This window comes from Temnothorax americanus, unplaced genomic scaffold (genome assembly GCF_048541705.1).
Source record: "Temnothorax americanus isolate GAGA-0224 unplaced genomic scaffold, ASM4854170v1 Scaffold27, whole genome shotgun sequence".
NCBI lineage: Eukaryota > Metazoa > Arthropoda > Insecta > Hymenoptera > Formicidae > Temnothorax > Temnothorax americanus.
In genome coordinates this window covers 458,880-478,617 of record NW_027509411.1, presented here as the reverse complement: position 1 = coordinate 478,617, position 19,738 = coordinate 458,880, and the positions used below count along the sequence as shown (strand labels likewise).

Below are 19,738 nucleotides of genomic sequence, written 5' to 3'. Positions count from 1 at the left end.
TAGCTGCTATATTTTCCAAATTTTTTTTGTTAATAACTTTTTAACGAATAACGAGCGCGGGCTGAAACCTTCTGAAGGTCGCTCAGGAGGGTGACCTTGACAACATACTAAAATATCAAGGTCATCCAAGGTGGTCCCCCCCATCTAAACAATTACCCTCAATATTTTTGAACAGTAATTAACAGTTAAAAACGAGACAAAATGTAAACTATAAAATTCACAAAAAATCACTATTAGGTATAAGATTCTGCCCGATGACTAAAAATATTTGATTAATTTATATTTGTTATAAATTATTAATTCAACAAAGATTGTAGCTGAAAAATAAGAAAAATTTGGAGTATTTTTTTGCATCACAAAGACCTTTATACAGAGAATTTGTAACGCGAGCTTTTCCGTTCCTTCTTATACATTGTTACTCGTTCACACAAAAGCGAGACTTTCTCGATCCATTCGATAGGATAAAAATGCTGGAGCGAGCGTGTAGCGATACTTACATGTAAGGTTGCGCGTTTATGTCTGGGTAGTTGTTGCGGTTTAGTCTAATTTTGAAATTAGATCGGGAGCAATCTATACATTGGAGTAGGATAGTCTGGCTTACAGATGCAGTATACAGTTTGGATGCGCGCTGCGTTGTAGTAAACAGTGAAATTCTATAGCTACGTTATCAAAACGCGTAGAGCCGAGGTACGTGCTAAAATCGGCTCGTGGAGAATACCTAATCGTAGTATTTTGTAAATCTAACGTGTATCTTGCGATTCTTTTCTACGCGCGCATTTAAACGCACATATTATGCATCGAGGATGCTTTAATAATTTATTTAATTTTTGCTATAAAGCCCCTAATAACGCACCCTTTTACTCGGTCACCGTGATTATCGATCGTCGACAGATTAAAATGATAATCATATTGATGTACGCGACAATAATTAGTCGCTTTATTATACGGAACTATAGCAATGCGATTAAATCGAGATTAAATTGGGATAAATTTATTATTATTATACATTAATTTATGGTTATTGTACATAGGCTCTAATTTGCGATAGTGGTAGCAGCTGAATAACAAGGTATTAAATCGCGAGAGAGGTTAAGATTTGTTTGTTCTTCTTGCGAGTTATCGAAACAGGCGTAATTAAATCTGCGAAAACGCAAGTTCTGCATCGGAACTGTTTTGCATGCACGCGATAACGCAGGTAGGTAAAAATAAATCTCCGTTCCTCTATCGGCGTAGGTATACGTGGAGAACGTGCGAAACAAGTGGTTCACTTACGACCGCGAGTAAATTAATTTTCGCAATTCTTCCCCCGAGAGCCCCATGTATCTGTCCTTTTCCTTTTTCGAAACTTCGCCGCAGACATTTTGTCCGCGCTTTCGCCGTCGAATGAGTCGCTCACCTCTCCACTTCAGGGAATTTGCTCGTATTTATGAGATGCTCGAGTTGGAAGTCACGTACTTATTCACGTAGTCGCATCGTATCGACGTCCTGGAGCGACATTAAAAAAAAAAAGAGATAGAGGAAGAGAGAGAGAGAGAGAGAGAGAGAGAGAGAGAGAGAGAGAGAGAGAGAGAGAGAGAGAGAGAGAGAAAAAGTAAAACAAGCCCGGCATTAACGATCCTTTCTTCGTGGAGGGCGCATTTCAACCGTGCACGTTTACATCGTGCCCCTTATTAATTTCCACGATGCGCATAATCCAGCCCGGAATCCCCTGCCCCGTTCTTTATTTCCCCTCCTTTCTTTCTTGCCGTCCATCTTTCTTGTTTGCCGTCTTATCTACGCGTTTTATTCAGTCGCGAGAGATTTTCTTCAACATGCAAATTCTTTAATTAATAAATTAGGAAGTTGGGGGAAATTACGGATAATTGAATCGGTATAAAAGCGGAGCTAAGTTACGCGGAAATATATGGGGTTTTGAGGTAAATAATATTCCTTGCGCATTGGCGTGTGTTTGCGTTTTTTATTTTTCGATCGTTAACTTTTGTTCTTTATCTTTTGATGGCATTCTCAGCTGCGCTTTCATTTCAAGACTACGATCGTCGAAGATATAATTATTTTATCTTCTATGATTGACTTTGACCATTTAAATTATTTCGTTAATTTTGTCAAATAATTTATCTGTCATTTGCAATGCGTGGTACAAAGTATATGCGAGAAAAAATCGAAACGATGACGATCCGTCGTGCTGATCACAGTAGAAAGCTTATAGGTACATATTCGCGAATACGTTTCTGCAGCATCAGCTTATTTGATGGCCTCGGCCATCGCGCCGAAATTCGACGGTTCTTTTCAACATGCGGTCGTTATTAATTCTCCGGATATCGACGCATATGCCCGAAATGCCAAAATTTTTTTTCCGCACGGTGCATGAGAAAGTTATTAAACCGTATTATTGATTTTCCACACTTTCCTACTTCGTGCCGATTGAAACGTGCGGAAAATGGAGACGCAAATGCGATCTAAAAAATGAATTGCAAATTCGATCGCGACGGGAATAATAAAATAGGTAATGGCTGATTATTGCGATACACCACACACGTATCCGGGAAACACACGAAAATATTCAATTTACAATTATGCATAAATCGTTACATGTCTGTGTTTATGCTTTTTTTTTTTAATTGCTCAATGTGTATTATTTAAAACAGTGAAAGAAACAGTTATATAAGGTGCCTTTTCATGCTGACGCTCGACGCTTGATTTAAGCGTCAAAACTGGTCACGTGACCAACTTCATCGGTAAGAAGGCGAAATAGCATCAAATATGCGAGCGTCGAAACAAGCAATTGACTGAAACGAGCGTTAAAAAGACTGTCACTTGACCTATCACGTGATCAAGTGACGCCCAAATCGAGCGTCGAGTGTCAGCATGAAAAGGCACCTATGTATAGTCACAAGTTTGCCAAGTCTTATTTTTCTCTCAAGTATTATTGCGGTTAACTCTTAATTTTTTTTCCAATTACGAAACGTTTTAAATTTATTTCAGAAGATCCATAATTCGTCACAAATCAGAATTCATGATAAAATTCTAAATTTAATTCTGTATATGTTATGAGTTATGCAATACCGAAAAAGCGTGTGAAGAATTAAAAACACACATGCATATGTATAATACTAGAATAGAATTTCATCCTTTAAAATCTGATATGAATTATAAAATCATTAAAGTGGTCTTTATCCTTTTATCCTCATTTCAACCAATTACACGCGTTGATATATTTTATTATGCTGCACGTTCAACAGCAGCATCATTCTATCGTTCTGATTTTAATTTCCCCCGATATTATCAGCCGCATTAACTATATATTTTAATATATCTCGTTGCATATATATTTTCACGGTGCGGGGAGGGGGAGGGGGTGAGAAAAAGAGAGAGGGGGGGAAAGAGCAAAGGGGAGATTTCAAATGTATAATATGTATTTTCTTGCGGCGAATGATGTCGCGCGACGCGTGATTTCATTATTTCCACTTGTTCAAAGGAATTTTCCACAAAACGTGGAAATTTCTCCCCTGTCTCGTCCCCCCGACCCTCCACCTCCCACCGCCACCACGCCGCCACGGCTCTCGCCCCGCCGACCCCCCCCCCACGACAACCGCGCGACGGCGTCTCGCTCGCGCCGACTGCGCTGCGCGCGTGCTGTTGACCGGTCGCCATGGCAACCTAGCGACGAGTCTACAGTGGCCCAAGGTGGATGGACTGCGGGCGCGGGCTGGCGCGCCTGAACAGACAGACTCTACAGAGCAGAAGTCAGTGCACGCGCGGACGCGAAACCGGACGTGTAACGTTCGTGTCGCTCGCTCTCTGTCTCTCTTCTTCCCCCCTCTCTGTCTTTTCGTCGCGCTCCTCTCGCTCTACATTTTTTTTTTCTCTCTCTCTCTCTCTCTCTCCCGCCGTGTGTCGCTTTCCGGATCGCGTCGCGAATTACATCCCCGCGCGCGCTCCCCCGAGCGTACGTGCGTGATGGTGTTTTGTGTCTTGCATTCAGGGCCGTCCAGACTCCCGGAGTGGACGCTCACGCTCTCATCCCCGTCGACCCCGACGCAGCTTTGGAGTCGGCCAGTGACATCATGGAGTGATTCGATCGACTTCTCAGCATCAGGTGAGGCTATTCTAAAATAAAAAAGAATAATAAAAAAAAAAAAAAAAAAAAAAAAAAAAAAAAGGGGAAAAAAGATGGGCAGGGTTGACGTCGGCCGGCCCCGCGCGTTACCGGACAGGTTGGCCGACATCCGCGAGTGGCCTGTCGAGAAACTCCGAGAATTTCACGCTTGACGACATCGAATACGCTTTTCGTTCGCGTTTCGAATTTCGAGTATCGCGCGGCGTCTACGCGGGGACACACGCACGAGTTTCGCTCGCGCGTGAGTTAACATGTGTATATAGCAACGTTAACAGACGTGTTTAATATCCGTTTCGACGTGTCTCGTTCTCGGCGAGACACGTCGGCTTTCGGGGGGGAGGGGGGGGGCTTGTCCGGCTTTACGCCGGATGATGATAAATTCGTAATCGGGGTCGACGACTTCGTCCTTGGCGAGAAATAGACGCGCCGCGCCGCGACGCGACGCGACGCTTTCCTCTAATTCGGGCTCGAAAAACGGAGTATAACCGTCAAATTGGAGTGCGTCGACAGACCACCGCTGCGGATGACGGTCGAAACTGCACTCTATCCGGATGCTTATACACGTTACTGTCCGGTGTCCGCAACAAATACAAGTGTGTCAAAATAATCGGTCAATGGTAAATTATAGGTATATAACTTTGATATGCTATCGCAGCGCTGCGTATAATATTAAGGAAAAAATTATAAATTGGACAATCTTCTTGAGCAAAGGTGTCATTTTGCAAATAGGAGAAAGCGTAATCGTTAAAAGTTATTCGTCTGAAAACATGCAATTATACGTATATGTATATACAATAACTTTTTTTAATTATATAATACACTCGTACGTGTAATTCTTTAAAATAATTTACACGATTCAGGCAAACACAGTTCGCATAATTTATAATGAATATATGCAACTATAAAATGTTTGCGCATAAACGGAGAAGAGACTCGGAGGTAATTTTCACTCCGGCCAAGTAGATATAGTCAAATAAAGGTCAGACATGCCGTATACTACTTACCGAACGCAGCGTTTCCCGGAATTTTAGGTGTTTATTGTCGCGTTGCGTCTCTCGGTGAAAATTATTTTAACAAACATTCGTATAGCATATCTAGAAATTGTTCTACGTGTTAGAAACGTCGCCACTTGCGTTGCTGATTGCGGAATATTGGTTTAATAACGATTGGTTTAATAACGAACCCCTCGTCTAAATAACGACCTCGCCACGTAGTACCCAGTATTTTATAAGTTCTTTTACGCGCCATAACATTGTGCTGAAACATAACTTTTCGACGTTTACTCTTGTTTATTCACCAAATAGAGCAGTGTTGAATTTATTAATTATTTTTTAACGTCAATGAAAGGTTCCGTAAAACATTTTACAGTCAACTTATTAAGAGTAGTTTCTATACATAAATCGATTGCGAAAGGTCTTTAAATAAAACATTATTTGTACGTTGAATAGTTTGCAAAGTATACAGGTGTTAGCAGTTAATGTCATTGTTCTCGATAAATAGGCTATAGCAAACTCGATAGAGACGTGGAATAGAGTCGTGGGAAAGAGTCGTGGAAACTGAAATGGGAGAAGAAATTTCTGAAATATATCTACATAATTATGATTTTTGTCTTTTTAAATAGAAAAGATTTACATAAATGTAATATTACAGCTTTTGTGCGATGATCGCGTGACCATGCCCCGGCCGTACACGAAACTTCGTTATACAAACGTGACGTTTCATTGCCACAAACATGATGACGTAACGCACGTATTACCGACTATACGTATATTTTATACGTGTAGAAGTAGAGCGAAGGAAGTCGGTTGTTGTAAAACTTATATAATATACGAAACTTTGTTTCAAAAGAACATTTGCAGTTATTTATGTGTGTGCTAATCTAAGTATATTTACTCCGTATATATTAAACACTGAAAATAGACTTATAAAATCGCGAGCAGTTCTTTCTCAATGTGTCGTTGTTTATTTAATTAATTGTTACAAATAATGCCATCTAATTTCTCGCCATGACATTCCAGATCTCACATTTCTATCTTAAGTGAAAATGGTCCAGAAAAAAAAATCAAGTCATGTCTGTGCAGATCTATGAATAACTCGTGATCCAATACCTGGAAATTGTTCTAAAAATAACAAGCGAATGGTCTGCCGGACGATATTTTCTATCGTCCGATTTGCAAAGTCGACAAATGAACAGACCGATGAGAAAGTTGTGTTAGCGGTTATAAAAGTTTAACGCGTAAGATAGCGGGAATGTGATGGCGATCGCACACTCGGCAAGGTCGGAGATTATTTTCGATATACCGGTCGGGTTCGATTTCAAGCCGCGGCGTGGGAACTTCATCGCTTCGAGCCGGTGCCGGACTTCCGCATAAACGAGGTGAACTATAGCTTAGGGCTTTGCGTTGCGAGCGTGCTCCAAAGTCCGAGTTTGCTTTGAGTTTTATTGAAGTTAAGCGCGATGAGAGAGAGAGAGAGAGAGAGAGAGAGAGAGAGAGATTGATTGATTGAGCTTTATTAGCCTTCTCGGCTATTTTTTACATAAAATATCTTTAAATTATGAGGTACAATATATTCTCTTAACCTACGTTTGAAAGGTTCAATTCTTTCACATTGCTTAATTTTTATCGGCAGGGCGTTATACATGTTCAAACCTTCATAAAATATACTTTTCTGTGCGCTTCTCGTCCTGCGATATTGAATTCTAATATTCTCAGCCTGCCTCGTTTGCCGTCCACTCACATCTCCTACTATTTCTATCCTATTACTTAAATGTTTTGGCATTATGCCTCTTACTATCTTAAAAATAAAAATACATACATTGTACATTAGCCTCTGTCTTACATTCATAAACTTAAGGGTTTGCAGCATCAATTCTACCTTTGTATATCGCGAGCATTGCAGTATGACTCTCATGGCACGGTTTTGTGCCACTTGCAGTCGATTCAGTTGCGTCTCACCCATGCCTATTAACATCGTTGCGCAATATTCAAAGTGAGGCGCTATGATAGACTTATACACAGTACATCTAGTGTACGCCGATATATCATTTCCTATTCTATTCAGAAAACTCATTTTTTTCCCTATTTTCTTTAACATATAATCACAGTGATTCTCTCAACGGAGTTTACTATCGATCATTACACCCAGATGTTTCGCTATCTCGACACGCTCAATTATAGTTCCATCCAAACTTTTTACTTTTATGTCTGTTTTTATTTCTTTCCTTATACTTATAACTATCATATATTTTATCTTATCTGCATTCATTTTTAACATATTCACATTCATCCATTCTTCTCAAGTATACCGAGCACCATATTTAGTTTTATTTCTAATTCCTCACAACTTTCTCCTGTTACACTTGCGGTCGTGTCATCTGCAAATAATCTAAATATACTTCCCTCCGGACAGACTTTAACTATATTATTTATATATAAAATAAACAATAGAGGTTCTAATACTGATCCCTGTGGCACGCCATATACTGTCTCAATTATTTTAGAACATATATCATTGAATCTAACTTGTTGCTTTCTATTACTTAAATACGATATTATCCATTCCAGTACCACTTCTCTTATTCTATACTGATATAATTTTTCCACTAATCTTACCCTATCTATTGTCTCAAACGCTCTCCTAAGATCCAGGAATAACACCCCCACCATTTTTTTCTCCTCAATTATCAACTTCCATTCCTCGATAAAACTTTGAATTGCTGTCTCACACGACTGCTGTTTCCTAAATCTCGATTGGTATTCGGTTATTATTTCATTGTTTTCTAGAAATTTTTCCAACTGTTTTTTTACAACTAACTCTAATACTTTTTCATATATCGGTAACATATTGATCGGTCTATACTCGCTCGCTTTTTTTGGTTTGTTTACCTTTGGTATCGGTATTATCGTGGATGTTTTCCATCCTTCTGGAAATTTACCTGTCCTAAGCGAATCATTTATTACCCCTACAAACTCATCTTTTATCACAGGTAGCACCATTTTCAGTATATCACTATTTATCCCTTCCTTTGTTCCGTTCTTTCGTGGTAGTTCCCTAACAATTTGTTCCAGATCACTTGCACTAATTGGCTCAAAATTTTCCATAATTCCCTTATTCTCGATTACATAAATAGGTCTCTTACCTGTGCCTTCTATCCCCTTATTACTAATATATTGCACAATGTTGCTAATACTTTTACATAATATATATTAAATTTATCAGCTATATTGCATTCTTCTATGTCTTCTAATATTTCAAAATCTACATTATCGATGTTTTCTGAACCTCTTTGCTCACCTTTAATTAATTCTTTCAAAGTTTTCCACATTTTTTTGTAGGATCACTTCTATTATTATCTATCATATTCTCATAATATTCTTTCTTTTTTGCCCTAATAAGTTTAACTACTGCATTTCTTTCATTCTTGAAAAATCCCCAGTCCTGTTCTTTGCCTGAGCTTATTGCTCTACTGTGAGCCTCATCCCTTCTATCTGTTGCCATTCTAATTTCATCTGAATACCACATTTTCCCTTCCCATATTTTCGGAATCTTAAACTTTTTCTTAGGTGCTACAGAGAGAGAGAGAGAGAGAGAGAGAGAGAGAGAGAGAGAGAGAGAGAGAGAGAGAGAGAGAGAGAGAGAGAGAGAGAGAGAGAGAGAGAGAGAGAGAGACGTGAGACTGAATTCTTTTGATCGACGACCTCGATAAGTGTCTTCAATTCAATGATTATTCTTTTCAATTAATTATCACGTATGGATATAACGAGCAAAGTATGATATGTAAACGATCTTATATACAAATTATTTCGTTACGGGCTAGAAATCTGTCTTAAACATCAGATGGTTAATTAGAATCAAAAGAGAGAAAGAATTGAAACAAGAATCGAATTAAATCAAACTTGAAATTAAGTTAATTTTAATTGAAATGAGAAAAATGTTATTCTCTTAAATTGTTGCGTGCATTTGAAATAGAAAGAAAGAGTTTGGAAGAAGACTGTATATATTCTTGAATTTCAAGGTTTACAGCGGCAAAAACTGCCGCGTCCTAAATATCTCGTTTTCACCAAGCTGCTTCTGCTTTCCATATTCCAGGTCATAAAGACCGAGTAAAGTGATATCGGTATTTTCATGTTTGCACGTTTGTTGCACGATTCCGCTATATGCATTCTCTTCGCATAAGTCACGGAATTATACGTGTAGTCTTGTGTAGTTGCGCAAGGTGCTTCCGTGATATTAATTTATATGACTTCGCATCGCTTGATCTTAACTCGTAAGCACGCGTGTGGGATAACTATAAGAGCCCCCAGCGTTCCCATTATCTTTCGGCAACTGCAAGAGAGAGAACAAGAATTTAAATGATGTATTACGGGAGCAAATAATTATTTCGAAACGCAGAAACATTGTGGCAAAGGCGATTATTGTCAATCGACATAAAAAAATATTGAATAGAAGTTAATGGAAATTAAAAATATTGGAGAATACTAAAAAAAAATTAGTGTTAATTAAAATCAATTTAAATTGAAAATAACCACAAAAGTTTTTAAAATTAAAAATGTGTGTTGAGACATATGTATTTTATATACGTACGGTATATGATTTAGAATATAACGCAAAATGGAAAATATAAATTGCGCATTCCAACCAGCTAAATAAATATTAATATAAATATCCTGCGTTTCAAAGCTGAGTTTATACTTCCGGATGGAATTTTCGAGAATTGAATTTTATGTTGCAAAAGGAATCTATTTTCGTTTTTAAATCTTCGTTTTTCGATACCGCCATCTCTTCGTCGATATTACATATGTAAACTACGTTCGCGTTTACAATCAATATTCGCGCAGTCACTTCGGCCGCCTCCCACAGTTCCGCAGCGACTACTTTGCTTAGATTAATGAAACAAAAGGTCGATCTTCTTTCAGTCGCCATAGCGGAGTCTATATAAGTGGAAGGAAAGTCGGTGCGCACTATTCTTGTTTTGCTCGAAGGTCAAAGAGACGAAGCGTAAACGGTTCCGCCTGTAGTTCTTAACGCCTTTTCCGCCTACCTCTGCTACCCGTGCTCGGCCTTTTTTCGCCTCTTGTTCTTGTCCCGGTCGCGTTGACAAGAGGGATGGAAAAAGAACCTCTCGGGTGGCGCAAAACAACCGGTTTTATCGCGCCCGCCCTTGACATCGCGTCGGATTTGTCATTTGTCCGAACTCCGATGATCGAGGCTGGATCGTCTGACTAATCGACCGCGTTTTCACTCGCGGGCCGCGGCTTGCCGTGAAATCGACGATGGGCTTGTCGATTTGACTAGGGATTTTTTTTATAAGCGGAGAGAGATATAGAGAGATAAAGAGAGCTCACCGGGCAAATATTTAAAACGTGGGTTGCATTGGTCGACCTTCCTCGTATTCACGCTATCCAGCTATTCAACCAAATTTCGTGGGAATGACACAGTCTCTTTGTACTCGAATGTGAACAATTGCATCGCAATGCGAAATTGTAGCTATATTTGTCTATATATGGGGAATATTGCTTTAATGTAGGAGAACATAATGTAAGTAGTGAAGAGCTCTCTACAAGTACGCGCGCTTGTTTCTCGGAAATAATGTTAATACACGGTTTTGGTAATATTTGAGGAAAACGGGAACTTAGATATACAATTGCGGTATACATATACATATACATGTAATATCGTGTATATAATGCATTAATTTCTCTATTACTTGTCATAAATACACTGTATTTATGATTAGTAAATTAAATATTATGCTAGAGAGATATATGTATATCTCTCTTTAAATATATAAAGAATTCAAAGATCTTAATATTTCGAGATAATACACGTAGCTTTGTGAAACGAAGCATTCATGTGGAAATTCAATTATTCGTTCTATCCGAGTACCGCGATCGTCTTCCCTTATTTGTATCGATCGTACACGTCACTATATACTCGTGATTCGAAAGAAATATATGATCGCAAATATTCTTTAACGGTTTGTGTAACGAATTTAAAAGTATATCCGGCCGACGATTTGACATGAGCTTTTAGCGTATTATTTGCAGTGGAACGGTAGAAAAGCTTTAAGCCCGATCTGGCGCCGAGCCAATTTTCCGCCAATGGTATATAACCCGTACACGTCCCGCGGAAAAAAAAAGGAAACGGAGGTCGTGAATAACCCTATTGATGTGTAATCAACACGTGAAAATGTTCTACGGCGCTTTAATAAACCGATACGAGTTGGTTAGTTCGGGAAAATTTGTTTCGGCCACTCTGATTCGAAAGCTTGATTTCAGGCTTTTAGCTTGTTGATAATATTATTCTGCGCGGATTCGCCATGAGAGCGTTTTTTAAGCGTATGCAAATGGATTACGATAATCACGGATGTTTTTCGAGATTATGCCATTTTACCAGCGGTAAAATTTGTATGTCTGTAATGCAAATTGGAAATATCCTGGCCAGATATTTAACGAACAGATTTGAGAGGCATCGTATATTTGCGCGAATGGTTATTAATAGAATTATTCGAGAAAAGATAGAAAACAGCTAGTGGACCAATTTTTTTTTAAACTTCTTAATTAGAAGACGTACATGAAAATTATATAAAGTTATATTATTAAAGTAATGTAACATTTTAATTATTATAATCGTGTATTGTGTATTAATGAAGAAGTTATGTTATTCTCCTATTTTCGCTTAAATTACTCCTAATTCAGATATGAAATAGGAATGTATTATTATAGATTATATTAGATTATTATAGATATTAGATATTATACAATTAGATAGGAAAAAATAGATAGGAAGTAATAAGAATTAATTATCAAATAATTTACGGGTTAATTTTTTATTTATATAATTTTTACTATTTGTCGTTAGCTGATCAATTTTAACTCGTGCAGAAAGCTTTGCGATGGAAAAAGAGAAAGACACGCTTATGGACTTATAAGTCTTTATCTTCTGCGACGAATCTTGACTTGCCTTTCTCAACAATTAGTCGTCAGTACTGTAGAGGTTTCATAAGAATCCCCTTAAGACAGAGGGATTTTGCGGCACGTAACCACGAAGGGCTGGCTTAAACCCGGGAAACATAATTAAAGTACCTTCTAGTTTTCCATTTCACATTAATTCCGGCTTTTATCAGCCGCTTTCCCGCCTTTGGTCGACACAAAATACGTTTTAAATATCTCGAAAGAAGTTTTTTCCGATAATCACATACGATAACTCCGTTGTTGATGAACGAGCGAACATTGTGAAAATTTTTGCGATTCGCCATGGAAGGGAATTCAGTTGTCAAAATATTTTGTTTATCTTATTCATATTAGTATACGATTGCGCACGATGTTTTCACAACTATTCGACCTATGCGAAAGACTTATTCAGGCATTTCTTCATTAGTTATTTTTTCGTTGTTTATAAGTGGTTGCTTCTAAGTCTGTATATAGGCCTGTTCGAGCCGAGCTAATTCAAATGGTAATTTTACATAGTGGAATGGTAATTTGAATACTAATTTTGTTGTTTAAATTATACTAGAGTATTATAGAACACTATAATTTGAAGTATGCGTGTGCTTTGAGCGAATTTGTAGCTCGACACGCCCGTCCGCGCAGATGTTGCCAAATGACGATATGTATGTATAAACTAACTTTTGTAGTACGCTGGAAGTAGTGTGCGTTGGCTAAATGACATAAGGACTGCCAGCTAGTGGTCCATCACTCGGTCCATCGTTACTTACAGCTGTCATTGGCTCATCACAGTTCACATATACTCACAGCTTTTTTTATTCCTACGATATTTAAAAACTTGCAATAGATAACATATGTACTGTATCATATAATTATATTTATAACTATAGAATATGTGAGAGAAAAAAAATTATAAAAGTTTTATAGCATTTTTATAATTATTTATCAAGTTATTTATACTAAATTGTTTTATTTTATTTACAACTTTTATTACAGAATTACAAATATTTACCCTCGTTGAAAATAATTATTATTTAATTATTGTTAATGATTCTTGTTTTATTTCTTTCGATGATTTATCTGTAAAATATTTTCTAAGTCGCTTATGTAAAAACGCTTTAATTTTAAGCTCATCGAATTACTCACATTAGCATTGATTTTAGTTGATTATCATGTTAGTACGTTTAACCTTCACAAAAAATGATAATTAGTGTACCGTATATGTTTGATATAGCGAAATCTGATGTCGATGTAGTGTAAGTTATTTCGTCAACAAATCGCGTTCGAAAAAAGTCACATTTCTTAATCTAATCCCTAATTCTAGCATCTATATATACGATCGTTGTACATTATCCCTCACGGAGGTGGAGGATCTTCGAAATTCCGCGTTGCCCTCTCCAAGGGCCATAGATACTCCGGGTAAAAGGTGCAGAGATAAAAAGGGGATTAAGACCGGTGGGTTGTACCGCTATTCTTCTCACTCTCTCTCTCTCTCTCTCTCTCTCTCTCTCTCTCTCTCTCTCTCTCTCTCTCTCCCCCCTTTTCTCTGCTCCCCTTTCTTCTACCTTCTATCCCCTCCTCGTTTTTCCGTGTAATTGTAAACTTACACTCGCGCGCACCATAAATTTCTCTCGTCTTGGCTTACTTTTAAAATTTAGTATTCACGCGAATCGCCTATTCCCCGAGCTGCCCTCTGCTCATTGTGCACTCGCAGAAAAGTCTAAAAAAGTTCGAGCAATTTTACGCTGCACCATGCCACGGCCGCCGCCACCCGCGCCGTACCTGGTATTGATAAGAAAAAAACACACTTCACCCGGTCTATTGTCTCGTGCGCTTTTTATTGCATCGTACCGCTTTTAACGTTTTCATTCACCGCTTTGCACCATCCGGTGTAAAGGCAATTTCGCAATACCCCCTGACATGTGATTTTCATTTATCCTGTGCAGTTCAATAAAAAAACTATTTGCATGATGATCTTATACACAGTAGTTTAACACTATAGCATTCCCTTTTCTTTACTCATTTTTACTTACAATTAGTTTTTTCTTTGTTTTTGCATCAGATTTTTCGAAGTTGTATTATTATTATTTATTATCTGTTGCTTTTTATTGCATTGTTGGCGCGCCAGTCCTGAGAGGTAAATAAATCAAATAAAAAGTTTTCTAAAGTCAAAAGAAACTAAAGAAAGAAGTTCACGATATTCGTTTTCTTCATGATCAGATCGCGGTCATACTTTTACGTGATCTTTCATGGAATATTGAATTTGCGAATTTCTCTTTTTCTTTTTTTCTCTCTCTCTTTCTCTCCACTTTTCAAACGCATATTGCAAACTATAGGTATTTAGCATATTAGAGCGTATTAGAAAATTTGAATTATCGATAAAATAATAAAAATATTATAATAATAAAAAGCATTAATGAGATTAATTTAAATGTGTGGATTTGTTATAAAAGGTAGAAAATTGTTCATATGTTTACGAAGTCCGAGGAAATATCGGTAGAATATACCGAAAAAATTACTTAACAGTCTTAACACGATTCTACAAGGATTTGAATAAATAATCAAATTTCGAGGCCCTATATAGGGATGTTTTTTTTTCATAAGAAGGAATATAATCCCTCGCAAGGAACACGAGAGGATCCGAAGAACATGCAGTTACTTTCACTTTCCGTCCTCTTTTTCACACTGCATCTTATGTATACGAAACGAGATTATCGCAGCAAACATAATTTTTCCTTATTGTTCTTTCTTCCTTCGTATACTTTCTTTTCCGTAAGAAGTGCAGTTCTGTTCTTTTTCGCTTTCACAGATCTTGCTTTTTGGAGAATTCAGTCTGTGTTCTTTCTTCGTACTTTCTGACTGTTTGAAGAAGGTCACACATTCTCCCTCGTATAGAAACCCCCTCGCGCGTTTCCTATTCGCTGAGAAAATGAGATCATGCTGAATGACGATGGGGATAGCATAATTTTCGAGGGTTCGTCTGTCCTTATAGAGGCCTCGGAAAATAGCGTGGGGAAAATAAAGTTTCGTTTAACGGTAAAATCATGCACACTCGCAAACCACTTGTGGCCGGTTCGCAAAAATTGTGTTACTCTTTATGCATGTCAATTTTCTTCCTTCGTGATTATAAAAATTGTGATATTTTCGAAAAGGTACTTTGATTATGCTGAATAATTATACTTATAAAATGTGTATCAAGTATATAATTATAAAGTATATAGATCTTTTTGTCATAAAATAAATAACGAATATTCTTAATACAGATTTATTAAAAATATAAAAATGTATAATTATATGTATATATTATATATTATATATTAGATATATATATATATATATATATATATATATATTAATTTTAATTTTATTAGATATATTATATTATTTTTCAAATTTTCTGTAGATTTTAACTATTTGATTTTGTAATCTTCTCGCATTTGAATTTAAGACGTGAAAGAACTGTTAAGGTTTCATTGTGTGAAACGTATTTAAGACATTGTTACAAATAAGTTTGGGGTGCAATGGCATACTTTATTTGCTTTGTTAAACAATTTATTTTAATCTGGGACGTGACGTAAATACAAGACAACGATAAATGCGAGGACTATGGCAGCATTATACCGCCGCGTGATCCAGCGCATAAATAAAGATTTATTCATAAATAAGACGCGATGTAGTTTGCCACGAGCAAACTTTGTTCGCGGGACACAATATAAAGTTTGTTGGTAAGCTTCGGCCGCCTATCCACGACAAGCTTCTCCCGTCGCTTTTTGATATCGGTGATGCCAAAGGAACCGGGCGAAATCGCCATGGAATAAATGTAAAACGTTACTTGAAACTTTCGACCACAGCGCGCAGATAGACGTCATCAGGATGCCATCTTTCATATCAAGCTACGCAGCAAAGGCCCGGCTGCCCTCGTATAGATCCTTCTCGGCGATGGAGAATTTCCCTGAGGACAGGCGCGCCCGTATAAATATCGAAGATATGAAAAATGCACCGGGAACGATAGAAAAAAAATTTGACGCCATAAATAAAGATTTGCTTATCTCATAAATAACACGGACGACCGCGGCGATACAAAGTCGGAGACTCCTCAAGTTACGATATAAAGTTCGGGGGTTATCTTAAATATTTTACTAGCGACAAGCCATATTTTTTCCGATGTAAATGCCTCCATGCGATCTCAAAAAGTTCCTCTCGCATTTTCGTCCGAATAAATAGTGGATCTTATTTTAGAATTTTTAAACGATATTTTGTTTAAGGTATTCCTTTCACGGAGGAGCGTATTTTATAGGCGTTTAAGCAGGGCGTCAGCAAACTCTTGTATATTGCATTAAACTTATATAAAATCAAGTTATAATTGATTATTATGTTTAATTATAAGAAAAAAGTGAAAATATTATGTGTATTTAGAAAGTTTTTTTTTCGGTAAATTTTACTGTCAGAACAATATGGCAACGCTGCCGGCTTTTCAGGGCGCCGATTGTAAATGTGAAGTTGCAAACAAAAGTTTCAATGTAAGTGTCAATTTCATTAATCAAAGAATATTGTGACATTTTCTTTTTATCAAAGAGAGATTTTATAATAATAATGAGTGATAAGAAACATAAAGTGAGGAGTAATGTGGGCAAAAATAAGGGACAATTTGTGAAAATAAAAGTTGATATAATAACCCGTACGTGCGATGAACTCTGAAGTGTGACATGAGCGCACAGCTTGCAGCGTTGCCAAATACGTCCTTGAAAGTCGCCATTAAAAATATTCATCTATAAACCACATTTCAAGTCAACTTTTAACATAAATATTTTGTTTAAATATTCGGTGACTCTGTATTTTTATCGGCACTATCGAAAGTATAGAGTTTAGCGAATGTGTGTGTGTGTGTGTGTGTGTGTGTGTGTGTGTAGCGCAGTTAATATTTAATATCTTAACATATTTGGCAAACAAATTATTACATTGAAACGTGCTGGAAAATAGACTTTTTCGATAACGTCACATATAAAATATCGAATTTTCAAAGTCATAATTTTTCTTTATATGTTCGGTAATGTGGTTTAATTTTTTTCTGGCGTAAAGATATGCATTTTAACTTTCTCGTACCAAAAAATCAGTTAATTCTTAAGACATTGGTGTCTCATGAAAGGAATATCTTAATTATCTAAATCAACGAAATTTGTTTCAAAATAGGACCATTGCAAATGATAAAATTTATTTTAAATTTGATTGACTTTACGCCGTTGGAATTTCTTAATATTATCTTTAACCAGATCTCATTTTTATGCTGCGCGGTCGTTATATTTGAGAATACAAAGATAGCTGAGAAGAAACGCAAAAGAAACGCAAAAGAAAAGTATAAAAATGTCACATTATTTTAGGATTACGATTATAAAAATCTTTTGGTAGGCAATCAGTTTCTCGCCCATGAACAAAAATTTATGCTTTTTGCATAATAAAGGCGCAGCTTCTTTTCAATCGCTACAAACAAGTGGTAAATCTGCAGATAAGTAAAACAGAGACTGTCTCGCGCAGCATTAGTGTATCTCCTCGCGGACCCCAAAGGTTTGCCGTAAATTTAGTTTAAATAAATGGAATGTTCCATTTAGAATTTCGACGAGCTCAGATAGGCCAGTAGAATGTTACTTCTGGATGGAATTTTCCAACTACCCGCCGTCACCCCGTGCTTTTTGCGACGCGGCGGCAGATTCTCTCTGCAGCGAGAAATACCATCTCAAGAAGATACCTCTGGAGGTGGCAAAGGGGACGATCTCACCTAACTTAGCTACCGTGCGGCTGTATCATAGCAATAAACATTCTGTAGCTCGCGAGGGTGCGAAGAAACGCGGGGAAACGTAATTGCTCTTCAGCACTCTTCCTTTATTTCGGTGTTCCTCTCCTCGCCCCTTTCGCGAATGATGGTTAACCCGTCGAGTTTCTGAATAACTCTCCGTTATCATATAACGAAAATTATCACTGTTGAGACGAAGTTTTTATGGAATATATTATATTATATATAACATCTTCTTGTTCTACGTTCATATATATATACAGATAACGTTTATAACTTTGATTACAAAGCTCCATTATGTTATAATATTATAATGATATCTATTAAATTAATAGTATTTTTTCAGATTGTTAGATTAATATATAGCGTAATTAATTATTGATATATTGAGTAATTAGTATGTGACGGTGAATTTAAAATACGTGCATAACTTGGTAAATACACAAAACCTACTAAATGACTAATATTATCAAATGCATAGGTGATACTATACGCGAGTCTAGTCGACTAGAAGTATGCGATTGAGTTCAGACGTACCGTCATTAGCGGATAATAGGAAGGTGCTAGAAATTGCGCTCGCGTAGAATCGGGTAATTATTCACCTTTTAGTAACGAGCAAAAACTGCTGTAAGGGTAAGCAGGAGTTTCTGAATGCGCCGAAGTTAGCAACATCGCGCAGTTGCAGGTACTTTAGTGCTTCCGTTTTTGTCTCGGCCGGATGCACCGGATATGTTTGCGAAGTTCGAAGCGCGGAAAAAGCTCTTCTAGCGCACGCTCGAGAGACGCTCTAGAGCTGTCCCTTTTTGGTTCCCCGTACGTCATCTTCCACCGTTCTGCGGCCAATCGACTTAAATTGCAATAACTTAACTTTTCACACCGATTTTAAGTAGGAATTTCCGCAATGCGAGAAAAACAACGTTACCGCGCTTGCGCTGATATCGCGGCAGTCGAAATTGCAGTGTGACTTTATCAGCAGAGAATCTATTGGGAAGTATTTTTTTTCTGTTCCCGTAAGTTATTGAGCAAAATACCTATTCAACGCAAAAAGAATATGAGATACTCAAGAGAGATATTTGTATAGGTACGCAAAAAAAAGAAATATTTTGCGTAACGTCTCTTCGCGTGGTTGCGAAATTATAGTGTAAAATATGTGACGTACTTTTTTAAAATTCCGGCAGATCTTGGTACATCATAATCTAGCAGGAAAGCATATTGTAATATTTACGAATGCAATTCTAGATACCCGCACAGATAAGCGAAAATGCACATTTTACGTCAATTACCGTGAAGAAATATATAAAGATCATTTTTACATGGCTATATATTCCATCGATATCAAGTCTCGCAAAAAGTATGTCGATTTCAATAATCGATATCTATGTTTATATCCTTTTTCTTTGTGCGACACGACTTTTCGCAAACTGCGTAAAAGCGATTTGCTCGTGAAAGACTTTCGGTTCGGTATAACTTTCACGTTTATGAAGTTGAAGATACGGAAAGTTTTTCATGCGCCGCGATCTCGAACTTCGTGGGGCCTTTGTCCTCGGGCGAAGTACCTTCGATGGCGATTCTGATTTTCATATCCTTCATACAGCGTATTTTTATGCGCGAAGTGAGAACATCGAGATCAGTTTCCGATGACAATTTGGGGAAAACAATGCGGCGATCTAACTTCGACGAGCAAATAAGACTTCATTAAAGTATAAAGATATTTTCCGAAATGCTGATATGAGGAAAAAAGAATGTAATTTTCTTAGTATGTTTGCCTATATTTATTATTAATTATATAATAGTATATGTGTGTAAATGATTTATATATTACGTACTATTATATCTGCAGTAAAGCAGTGTCTTAATCTGTCGCTTCTTGCGACTGTTTTGATT

General features: G+C 37.2%; 1 protein-coding gene across 2 annotated transcripts in view; it reads left to right on the top strand.

Moving 5' to 3' along the window:
• Positions 1 to 3,677: 3,677 nt before the first annotated feature.
• Rho-6 (serine protease rhomboid 6) overlaps positions 3,678 to 19,738 on the top strand; it is a 136,345-nt gene continuing 120,284 nt past the window's right edge. Inside the window, exons 1-2 of one of the 2 annotated variants that reach the window (XM_077409696.1) lie at positions 3,678 to 3,780; positions 3,983 to 4,096. Coding sequence is in view for 1 of the 2 variants with exons in the window: in XM_077409695.1 (XP_077265821.1) it covers positions 3,958 to 4,096 (139 nt within the window). In the remaining variant the exon portion in view is untranslated. Of the gene's footprint in view, positions 4,097 to 19,738 lie in introns of both variants that reach the window. The other variant, XM_077409695.1, reaches the window with a different exon arrangement.